This window comes from Periplaneta americana, chromosome 9 (assembly GCF_040183065.1).
Source record: "Periplaneta americana isolate PAMFEO1 chromosome 9, P.americana_PAMFEO1_priV1, whole genome shotgun sequence".
Lineage (NCBI taxonomy): Eukaryota > Metazoa > Arthropoda > Insecta > Blattodea > Blattidae > Periplaneta > Periplaneta americana.
The window spans coordinates 175,702,918-175,714,640 of record NC_091125.1 but is presented as its reverse complement, the minus strand read 5'-3'; the positions used below and the strand labels follow the sequence as shown (position 1 = coordinate 175,714,640).

At 37.2% G+C, this 11,723-nt stretch overlaps 1 protein-coding gene across 1 annotated transcript; it reads left to right on the top strand.

Annotated features, from left to right (window-relative positions):
* The first annotated feature begins 2,137 nt into the window (after positions 1-2,137).
* Positions 2,138-5,919, top strand: LOC138706765 (heme transporter hrg-1-like). Its single transcript, XM_069836430.1, has 3 exons — positions 2,138-2,428; positions 4,997-5,170; positions 5,398-5,919. The coding sequence occupies exons 1-3, from the start codon at positions 2,293-2,295 to the stop codon at positions 5,538-5,540; spliced, it is 453 nt and encodes a 150-aa protein (XP_069692531.1). The 5' UTR covers positions 2,138-2,292; the 3' UTR covers positions 5,541-5,919.
* The last annotated feature ends 5,804 nt before the right edge of the window (positions 5,920-11,723 follow it).

The window sequence follows — 11,723 nt, the reverse complement described above, 5'->3', positions numbered from 1 at the left end:
TGGGATGCAGCCACTGGAACCACATCTAGTACCGGTACCTCCACACTTTCATGATCTGGGACCACCTCGCCAGGTGAGAGGGTATTGTGTGTGGCTTCCATTTCCACTAGTGTGCTGTGTTGCCATACAAACTGTTCTGCTACCTGTTTCATCGCGTCCTACACAAACAGAAGGAAAAAAGCAAGTTTCTCTGGGAGGCAAGAAGCATAACAAACCCTGGGAAGTCAAAGCGAAGACTATAGAATACATATTTTAAGAAGACAGGTAGAACGCTCTTTGCTGATTTACTTGAACAAGTCGGATTACTTCCCGTAATCACAATCTCATTTCTTCTGAGCAAAGCCATTTGACTGAAGCTGAGGAACACCCAGGAATATAATTATATTGTCGTTGTACTATCTAAGAATGCTGTTCTGTGCCTGTATCAGACACGTGTTTTCTTACCGAGTAGAAATTGCCATCTTCACAGGTGGCGATGTCTTCAGAAATATGCTGGCATTGCTGCAGCAAGGGCATTACGAGACTCATGTCAATGTTATCAGAGCTGAAGTTTTCTACAGCACACAGCAAACTGCAGAAAGAAACCAGTAGTAGACTACAGAGAAACATTGAAACATTGAGAGAATAATTTTCTATTGGTTAAAGATAATAGCCTATGTATTCAAAAGATAACATTTATTTTCTCCCTACATATTCCGCACAGAATAACAAACATTCCAACATATTCGGGAGAGATATTTAAATAACACTTTTCAAAATAAAGGAAATTAGAGGACCTAGCCAAATTGGAACTGAATGATTACTTGTTAGAAGAGATGTAATTTCATTTCCTGTTTTAGTATTTCAAAATTATTTGTTTTAGCGATAAAAACTAAGGACCTAAATAAAACAAACTATTTAGCACATAATGGTGTATAGGTCACTCGTTAGCTCGTGAAACCAAATGAATGTGTGAGCCCATTGCACATTGTAAAAACCTTATGGTGCTGTAAGTGAGCTAGCTAGCTGCAAGTGAAACCATACAGAGGGAAGGAAGCTTCTCAGTCTACTTTGTTCTTCCCCTTACACGCAAATAGGTTTCACGAGATAATGAATGGCCTGTAGCACCATGTCTATAGTTATATTGAAAATTCGGTATCATACCTCACACGACAATGACATCTGATTTGCTTTATTTCATGTTCAAATGAAACCGAGAGATGGAGTAACTTTACAAATATACACGCAGCACATATTATCTATATCTCATGTCGCATGCACTACATTTTCACATTTCCATTCAAACATTTCGATGTTATTTTCATCATCTGCATCCTAGGCCTATTTATTTAAGTTTAGTAAATAAATAGGCTAGTTCATCAGTGATTATATATTAAAAGAGTTATATGTTTAGTGTTTTAATATATCTTTATTTTTGCTATTAAACATATCTTATAATAGGCTTACATTATGCTGCAACGGTATGGTGTAGGCCTGACTCAATTCCACCTGAGTTTAAGATATGCAAATAATTAAGGCTAATTACTGGTAACTATTTTAATGGGGCACTATAGGCATATAAATAGGATACATTTTGCGGCTTTTACTTACCGGTTCTTAAGTTCTGATATAGCGTTACATCATGTGGAACCATGGAAAATAAAATATTAAAAAAGTTATTAGTATAAATTAAATGTCAGATTACTCCAATACTTGGCAAATGGCCAAAACCGTGATAATTATATTACCTTTATACTTGAAGAGAATTGATGTGCTCATAATTCAAGCTAGAAGTTTGAAATGAACGCTTAATATGGAGTACATAAATTACATAATGTGCGATATTGAAGTATAATGAACGGAATAAACGTAATTTGAATTTCGCGCTCAAAGGGAAAATATTTCAGAAGTTTACGAACTATATAGACCTACACTTCGTGTTGATAACACTGATCCGATGAAACTCTTTAAATTATATTACTTTAAATCTTATAAATGTAATGTATATTTAATAAATTCTTAACAGTGCTATATTCCCAGTCTTATGTTCATATTATTTTTATGTTTACAAACATAATTTGTCGATCTCTCTCTCTCTCCACAATGTTTACTTGTTTATACAGACCACCGCCAGACGGCGGTGATACAGACATTCGAGTTTGACAATCGATGTAGTGAAACCGGTAGCGATAGGGAAGGGTGGAACTAGATTTTTAAGTAGGGTTTTTGTGTTTATTTTTGTCTTGTTAATTTAACCTGTGTTTTATTTGTCATCGAAGTTGTAGTAATACGAAATTTTCCTCGAATTTCAAGATGTGTAGTAACTCATGTAAACAATGGTTCCATTTGATAAGCAGTTTGATAGGAGTATTTCTTGGTGCTGCTGCATTTGTGACGTTTTTCTGTGTATATAAAAATTTAGATGCTGGCTTTTGGGGTTTCTTGTCAGGTTAGTATAATTTAATATATAAGTACAGTGTAACCTTTGGGTGATTTGTAGTGTACCTATCGGCTGAAGTGTATAGCTTTGACGTTGCATGGAAGCCATTGTCCTTAGTTCGAGTCTCGTCTAGGACATGGATGTTGTTAGTGTTGTCCTAAGTGTAGCCCTGATATGCTGACCCCATGTCATAGGAGTCCCGGAAGAAACTAGGCTAGCACAAGGCCGTTTTGGTGATTCTGGAAGAGAAAATCGTGGAATTTGTAAGGGAAACTAGCGCTGAGGTAGTTCCGGTGATTTCGAAAGTGAAAATAGTTGAATTTATGGGGGATTTTTTTTTTTTTTTTTTTTTTTTTTTGTGGAGTTGCAGTTGATCGTATTTGCAAGGTAGGCTATAACAAGAACCTAAACTAACCAAACCTAACCTGTCAAATTTTCGTATATAAAGATGTATACGCGGAGTACGAAGGGAACTACCTCTGCGCTAGTTTACTCTATTCCCGTCAAAGGTGCATGTATCTAATGTGTTTTGATTAGCTTATTGGATAATCTTTTGAAATTTTTATACGAAATTGGATTTCATTGTAATTTTTTGAAGACTGTAAAGATGATCTAGCTCAAAAATGTAGGGCCTGCACATCGCCCGTCTCCATCTATTCAATGAAAAGTGACTTGAATATGGGTAAGCACCATCGCGTTGCATAAAAATTGTCATATCACTGAAATAAGACATAATCCAGGGGCTGAAGGAAAACATGTGAACACTGTGAGAGATGTGTGCCCACCTATTTCAAATATAGGCCTTTCATCAGAATAAGTGTGTGAAAAACACTTTTCAGACAATCAAGATCTTGCAGTATAAGTGTCTGCACAGTGCTACAAGTATGTAGAGATGCAAAACGCTATGAAAAAGAGAGCGGTGTAGGTACTATAATTTAAAAGACACGATATGCCAAAATTTGTGACAGATTTGTATGATTAAAAAAAAAAATGTATTCCGTGATGAAATCATGAAATGAGAGTCAAAATAAATTACCAGGGATCAGTGTTGTCTGTACGAGATTGTGGGACTGAAATGTAACCTGTGATAATTAATTTTGGATGATAACATCGACTCTTGTTACAGTGAAGTGAAATTGATAAGATGACACCTACGATTGTGGTGGCAACAATAATATAGGCTACACAATATTGAGGATAATTTATTTCTCCCTTCTTCATTCCTAAACTCTTTCTTTTTTTACTTGCGTGTCTTTGTTTTCATTTCATTTGAACATGTTTCAAGGACTACCATCTGACAACATCGCACGAGGGTGATATTGACCGTTCCCCGTCTGCGTCTAAATGCTGCGTGTTCCATTGCAGTTTCACTCAGTTGTTGTTATATCTGCCCCTTTATTCTTTAAATTATTTATTTACACTTTGTGCTTCGCGACTGTGTGGAGAATAAGAGTGCGCCCCTTTTTTTTTCCACTGGTGAAACATTTTCTTTTCCAATATTTTTTTTAAACTGCATTATAGGCTACCGGGTATCATGGACTTTTTAAAATAGGCCTGCATCTTGTTTTATTCTGTATTCATTATTTCTTGTAGGTGCATTGAATTAAGAAATAAAACGAGTTAATGAATTTCATCGTGTGTGGTAGATTGTAAGAATGTAGTCATCTGCAGTAAACGAACAGCTACTATCAGCGTATTCCGAATCTCACCGGACTGGTGGACAACAATGACGTCACGCTGCAGCGAAATAAGGAACAAAACTGCCGGAAGGATCGATGGCTGTCATGGCGACTGTATAAGTTGTTGTCTGTGCTACGCTAGCAAAATTTTGCGAAATTTCCATACTGCCATCTCATTCAAAGAAAAGAGCATAAACAATTTATTTCTTGAACCAGTAGTAATAACTGGTCCGTTGACATGTTCGCTCATAAGCCATTAACATATTGTTTTTACGTTGTGCTCATTACAAACAATAAAGCAGAACACAGCGCCATGACACAACAGTGCACGATATCATTCGTCTGGTAATTCCCGCCCTATACAAGAACCAATCAGAGTCACTGATGGTGGCTGATGGAGACTGCCACCATCTCTGCAAGTTGATGGCACCGGTGCGACACCGGTGGAGCATCAGTCACGCCATCGGAACATCGTGATGCCATCAGATTGCTCAGCGCTGAGATTCGGAATACGCTCTATGTCTTACATTGAATCCAGACCTGCCCGAGGTTGATAAGATCCTTAACGTGGCTTCCCACAGGAGGAAAGTAAAACTGAGGGTCACATGTCATAGATTTATGGCACATGAAAGAACCCTGTTTGTTCCCCATGAGGACAAAATTTATCTGCCCTTTCTTGCTCACTTTGAATTTCGATGCTGATATGCAGTTGAAACGCCATTTAGTGATGTACTGCTGCTACACCAGAACGTACATACGTCTCACCATCCATGAGGGAGATGCGCCAAGTCACTTCATACTTCCCTGACCTCGTACCGTCTTGATCGTCACTTATTTCTGAACATGAGAAATAAAAAGGTAAACAGACCTCGGCAGATTAATGTCATTCTGTTGGCAGGCATGTTCGCGTTGGTGTGCCTGCACCTGCATTTCCTACACTTGCGCCAGCAACTGGAGAGCTGGCACTCTGTGGACACACTAGGCAGCATGAAGGTGCTCGGTGTGGTGGGTGCCCTGGTGGGCTCTGCCGGCTGCATCTGGTACATCTTCATCTCGCTGTACCATCACATTTGTGAGTAGGACGCATGTCGATGATTTTTTGATAGTAGCCACACTGGAAGGAATCCTAAGTATTCGAGGAGAACAGCAGCTTTGTACATCCCAGTAACAGTAAAAATAATTTGGATCGAGAGTAATGCCAGCCATTTGTAACAATATTCGGCACTTGAAACACACTGTCCACCCTTTAAAGTGAAGCTGAGCACAGACCGGGCGCTTTGACTGGACATTGTTTTTCAGCTGTGCTACCAGTTGACACCAGCATGTACATCGCCGCGGTGTGGACGTTCATGACTGCCAAATGGGGCCTGCTGCTCTTCTCGTACTGTCGCATGTATGAGAGGATCCTTCTGGGAGGCAACCCCCCTTTCATCAGCATCTGACACTGTCAGCTCAGCTGCTCTCTCCTTTGGAATCTCAACCTTGACAGTTCAGTGTTTCTGACAGATGGTGTGAACCCCAGGATTGATTAAATTTGATTTATTTCATAACGGACCATGAGCAGAACGCATGACATGCTCAGAGAATGAGATTGTTGAAGTTACATTGCTAATCAGGATTTGTTAACTTTTATTATTTTAGAGAAGATTGCGAATAGTGACATAACAGAATAAAATGTACTTTGTTATCAAAATATTTTTTTTATTTTTGTACATTACCACTAGTGATATTTTGAATATTTTATATAATCAAGAAGTATCTATAGACATAATAAAATGTATACTTACTCGGACAATAAAGCAGATAAGATGAAACTAGTTATTCATGTACAATAACATCATTATTTAAAATGTTAGCACAGTAAAGTCATTATTTATTAATTTAAATAACTTAACAGTTAATCAGTGCATAAAGTAAAGTTAAAAATCAAAGGAAATTTACATGTGTCAGTCCCAATAGAGAATGCACTCAGGCAAGACGACTCACTAAATCCTTTATTATTTATAATTAATCTGATAATGGACGAGATTCTTAAGGAAATCAAAGCAGGAAGAGGCTATCAAATGTGAAATAAAAAAATCCAGATCATAAGTTATGAAGATAGTACTGTTTTATTAGCAGAAAATGAAGGTGATTTGCAAAGATCACTCTGTAAATTCAATGTAATGGCTAGAAAATTTAACATGGTAGTATTCCACCAAGAAACTAAAGCTATGACCATTTTTAGATTCCCAATATGATGTAAATTAGTTGTGAAAAATACGACTAATATAATTGAACAGGTATCAAACTTCTAATATTTGGGTATTAACAGAACAAATTAGGTATAGATGTTTAGATGAAGTATCTCATTAAGTTAACAAAGCTAATAGAATCTCAGGTTGTTTAAATGATGCAGTTTGGCACAACAAACATTGGGAACTGAGACGAACGTAAGGATTCACAAATTCATAGTAAGACCAATTCTGACATATACAGCTAAAACAGACCCGATACACCAAGGACAATACACATGTTAGAAACTACTGAACTGAAAGTCTTAAGAACAATTGCAAATAAAATAATAAGAGGTAGAATTAGAAGTGAACAAATAATAATAATAATAATTATAATTTATTTAATCTGGCAGAGCTAAGGCCAGTTGGCAAGACTCTAATTCTAATTGAATTCAATAGGCGTACAGTAGTTATTAGATTAATTTCTAGATCAGTGGTCATCAGCACTTGCTGAAATGGATAATGGGTAAGAAGTGTATCGCAATATTGCACTGTCATGCCGAAGGGAGAAGGAGGAAGCATACCCGCTAGCAGCCAGGGATGTATGCCAGTGCAATGTCTTATCCGCGGGTAAGAGATGCTAGCCCAAGAGTGCACTGTGCTGATGACCACTAATCTAGATCATAAAACAGCATGAAAGTGAATAATGAAAGTTGTTGTTGTTTTCTAATGCCAGGCATTTGACAACAAAGTCATTTGACCTCTTGCACTCCAATATTTTTCAAAGATATTATCAGAATAATGAAAGTAAAAGTAAATAATGAAAGTTAGGTAAGTAATGTTAGTGAGACAATAATAAACACTGATAAGAAATAATAATAATAGTAATGATAATAATAATAATAGTAATGATAATAATAGTAATAATGAGAAATTAAATATTTGTTCTGATGGTATATATAAAACCATTAAACATTGAGGAACTTGAAACAACTATTATTGTTAACGAGAATTGTTTGGAAAGTATTTCCTTAGCTAATTCTTAAATTCCTTTGATGTCTGACAGTCTCTGACATTACTCAATAGGGAATTCCAAAGTCGAGGAACAGCCACAGTGAAAGAAAAGGTCAGTAAGCAGAATATCACAGTAATCGAAGTGGGACACCACGAATGTTTGGACTAGAATCTTTTTCAGGGAAAAGAGTAGAAAGTTCTTCATTTGCCTAAGCAAGTGGATTAGTGAGAATACTTTTTTTCAAGTTTCTGCAACGTGAATGTTTCAATTTAAACTTATGTATATATATATATATATATATATATATATATATATATATATATATAAGTTCTTTACTGATTCACTGAATGGAATTTCGGTGTCGTTTATTTTAATCAGAGACAGATTTGGTATGTTTATAGTACTCAACAAACGTGAATGACTGATAGTTATTGACTGTGAATTTTCTGGATTTAGTTTAAGTCGGAATTTCCGTGTTCATGTCCAAATTGAGTCGAGATCTTCATTAATTTTAGTTTTATTTTGTCAGTGTGAAATTTTATGTATACTTGAAGGTCGTCTGCATAGAGATGGTGTCGACAGTACTTTAAAGATTCTGATGTGTAGTTTACATAGATTGAAAATAATAGTGGGCCGAGAACTGATCCCTGTGAGACTCCTGACCTCAAGGCCCGCCAACAGAAGAACAATTTCCAGCTATCACACTTTGTTGACGGAATTAAGAATTGTAGGAATTAGAGATCGAACAGATAACAGAGTGGGTAAATAACAGAAAAATTGAATGGAATGCTTATGTAAGCCACATGGATGATAAAAGAATAGTGAAAATAGAGATAAAGTAGCAATTGGTAGACAGAGTATAGGTCGCCCCAAGGACAGATGGGAAGATAATCTAGAGGCAACTTATTGAAGATGAACAGGCAAATGCCTATTTTGGAAGGAGGAATAAGGGACCACTTGTGATAGTCTTTGTTGTATTAACAGGATTGGGGCCTTGTTTATTGAACTAGTGATGCTTTTATACATCTTGATTACACAGCTTTTAACACTATATCACACGGAATATGTATTATATGTTTTTATCGTGTTACATTTTACCGTACCCATAACGAGCTGAAACATGTTAACCAGGTATGGTATAATTTAACATGAGAAGGAAATATAATACATATTCCGTAGTGATGCTTATTGCTTGTTGAGATAGCAGTCAGTAGTCAGGCAGTACAGTGGAACATGAGGTCGTCACCCCACCACCAGCTCCATGTGCTTATTATGCAGTAAACCAGAAAAGCAAAGTTTGCAACTGCAAGTGAAATGGAATGAGAGAGTAGCATTACACAGAAGTGATACTTATTATTGGTTACTTGGGAGAAGACAAACGGTATTAATGCAACCTTCATGACTGGGTGTTGATTATTATAAACATCTTTCAGATAGCATCCTAGTAGCCAGGTTATTATTCATGCCAAAAGCATTAGTAATTATGCATATGGAAATTAAAATATACTGATTATTTGAGGTGCTAAATATCTCTTGTCACCTCATGACGAAAATGAGTTTTCTGTGTCCATGCATTCTTGAAATATAACTTTACATACTGTACGTACAGCTGTCATGATTTGGCTTCAAAACGCCCTCTAAAGCACTAAAATCTTGCTATTGGAGTCAAACTGACTCTTATAAAACAAAAATTGCTACAAAATGTTAGTTCCAGGATTGGAATCAAAGAGTCTGATGCTCCCATTTGATTCTAAATGCACCCAACCTCTTTGGTTTCATAATGTCTCTTGCCTAGCTGGTAAAAAATTTTAGACTTATTAAACCTTTTTCGTAATTTCCCACAAAGTTATGGGAATGGACAAGAGTCGTTTTGAAAATAAGTTCCTCATTTAATAAAGTAATTATAATTGCTTACTCTAGTACGGATTGAAATTAGCAACTTAGCTTCTCACTTCCTAAGCACAAGAATAATGACCAGTAACTAATGAAGTCTGCATATTTTTTAATAAGTAGTATTGCTACTGCATAACATACTGTAAGCTTTCACATCACTAACATCCTTCCCTCTGCTGCTTTATCTCCCGTTCTTCATCTTCTGAGTAACAAACAGTAGAAAGTTTGTGATACTTAAAAAAGTCAGTTCCGTCAATAAGTACTTACTTTCAGGTGCCAGTTTTGGGACACTTTTCTCCAACATTGTGTTCTCAGTTGTCCGTTTTGGTCTATTTAAGATGCATACACACAAGTTTGATAAAGTAACTGGATGTTTGAATGATGCAGTCCCTCATTTCAAATTATTTTTATAAAAATAGTCAACATTCTTCTTTTTTCCGAATTTTTTTCCCACACAAAACATATTACAGAATAAATGAAGAGTGGGCTTTGATTCCCCTTGAACTGGGAGGTGTACTGTCGCAGGGTGAGGGTAGTTGCGAACTACTGCCTCATTGTGCTGGAGCAGTTCTCCACCAGATATAATATTGTGATCGTGTGCAAGAGGATCAGCGTGGTTGGAAACGCTTCTTAATGTTAGACAAACTGTGTTATTGTATAGCATTAGTTTCTTTATTCTGTGATAAACTTGATCTTCCTTCCTTGTGATGCTCTCCTCATCTATCAAGTCATAACTGTGGAGATGAGGCATGGCTAGATGCAGCCGCCATTCTGTGCCAGCCACTGAGATTGCTATAACATTGTGTAATTAGAATTTAGAGATCTTCTCACTATTCGTGAGCTGCCACAAGGGACAAAGAGTACTTAACCATATAAATGTTTGCAAGTTCAGTGAACCATTAATTTTGTTTTGACAATGAAACTCCTATAAGCACATAGCTGCAATTTTGTGATTGGTGGACATATACCTAGTTTTAGAGAGGCAAGTGTTACAAAAAAGTAAAGAATGCTAATAAACTTGGTTTCATTTCGAATATAGGTGATGCTTCAGGAGAGCAATTGATCTTTTCAATGCAGCTAAAGTTACAATCGGAATAACAGATGTAGGTATTCCAATCCTCTTAAACACATCTTTCATGAAGAGAGTAGCGGTACCTCTTGCTCCAACCAGAAGTGCGATTACTTCAGGCTCTCCTAGCTGGTACTTTTGGAGGTAATATGGAATGGTAGGATTGTAGATATTCTCTTTTTCCTTATCCACTTCTTCTGGCTGTTCCTCATTCGTTTCGAAATGCACAGTGGGATCAATTATGTATCCAGATCTTGTAGATTCCTTGAAAGCTATTATATCTATGCGCCGTGTACTGCCAGTGACGGAGAGACCATGTACTTCTTCAAAGGTGTTGCAATCAGCATCTTTAAGGGCAGTGGCTATAATTGATCGTACTTGGTGGTGTCTAGCGTTTCGCAGAGCTTCGCCGTGTGGACAGGATCCCAGGACGTGTGCAAGAGTTTCAACCTCGTTGTGGCAATGCCTACAACGGTTGTCCTGAGATCTTCCCGGCACAGCACGTACTGCAGCAACATTTCCAACCATTTTAATGCCATCGCGCCATTCGCTGTTGGAGAGTCCTTCATGTTTACAAATCCATTTGTTGGCACCAGGATATTGTTTAAATAAAACTACGCCTTTCCCTTTCTGTGGATGACGACACCAAATATCAAATTCTCTGTTCCTCAGAAGGTTACGAATCTTTGTAGCATTTAAGAAATGTTCATTCTTATGAAATAAGGCATCTTCTGGAACAATGTTCAGAGATTGGGCACATCTAATGCTCTCCTCATGAACCTGACGTGTTTGTATGATGTATGTGTTTTGAGATTTGTGTAAACATCGAAGGGCATTAATATGTTGTAATAGTGCAGCTACTATCTTTCGTGTCTATTGCTCTCACGGTGTCTCTGACAACAGTGCATTCAATTGGTTTATCCCATGTTCAGAGTTGTTTTGTGTTCATTATACTAATTTAAGTTTTCTTGAGGTTTATTATGGATCTAGATATTTCGTCCAGGTCGGTTGTTCTAATACAAAGAGAAGGTATGGTATGCTGCAAAAATCGATTTTAAGATTGCCGTGAAAATACACATTTGAAAAGATATTGGAAATTTATCCTGTGAAGAGGTGGAAAAATTAAAATATCTTAAAGCTACAGTAACAAATATAAATGACACTCAGGAGGAAATTAAACGCAGAAGCCACCGGCATGGCTCAGTCGGTTAAGGCGCTTGTCTGCCGGTCTGAAGTTGCGCTTGGGCGCGGTTTCGATCCCTGCTTGGGCTGATTATCTCTTTGGGTTTTTCCGAGGTTTCCCCCAACCGAAAGGTGAATGCCAGGTAAAATACGGCGAATCCTCGGCCTCATCTCGCCAAATACCATCTCGCTATCACCAATTTCATCGACGCTAAATAACCTAGTAGTTGATACAGCGTCGTTAAATAAC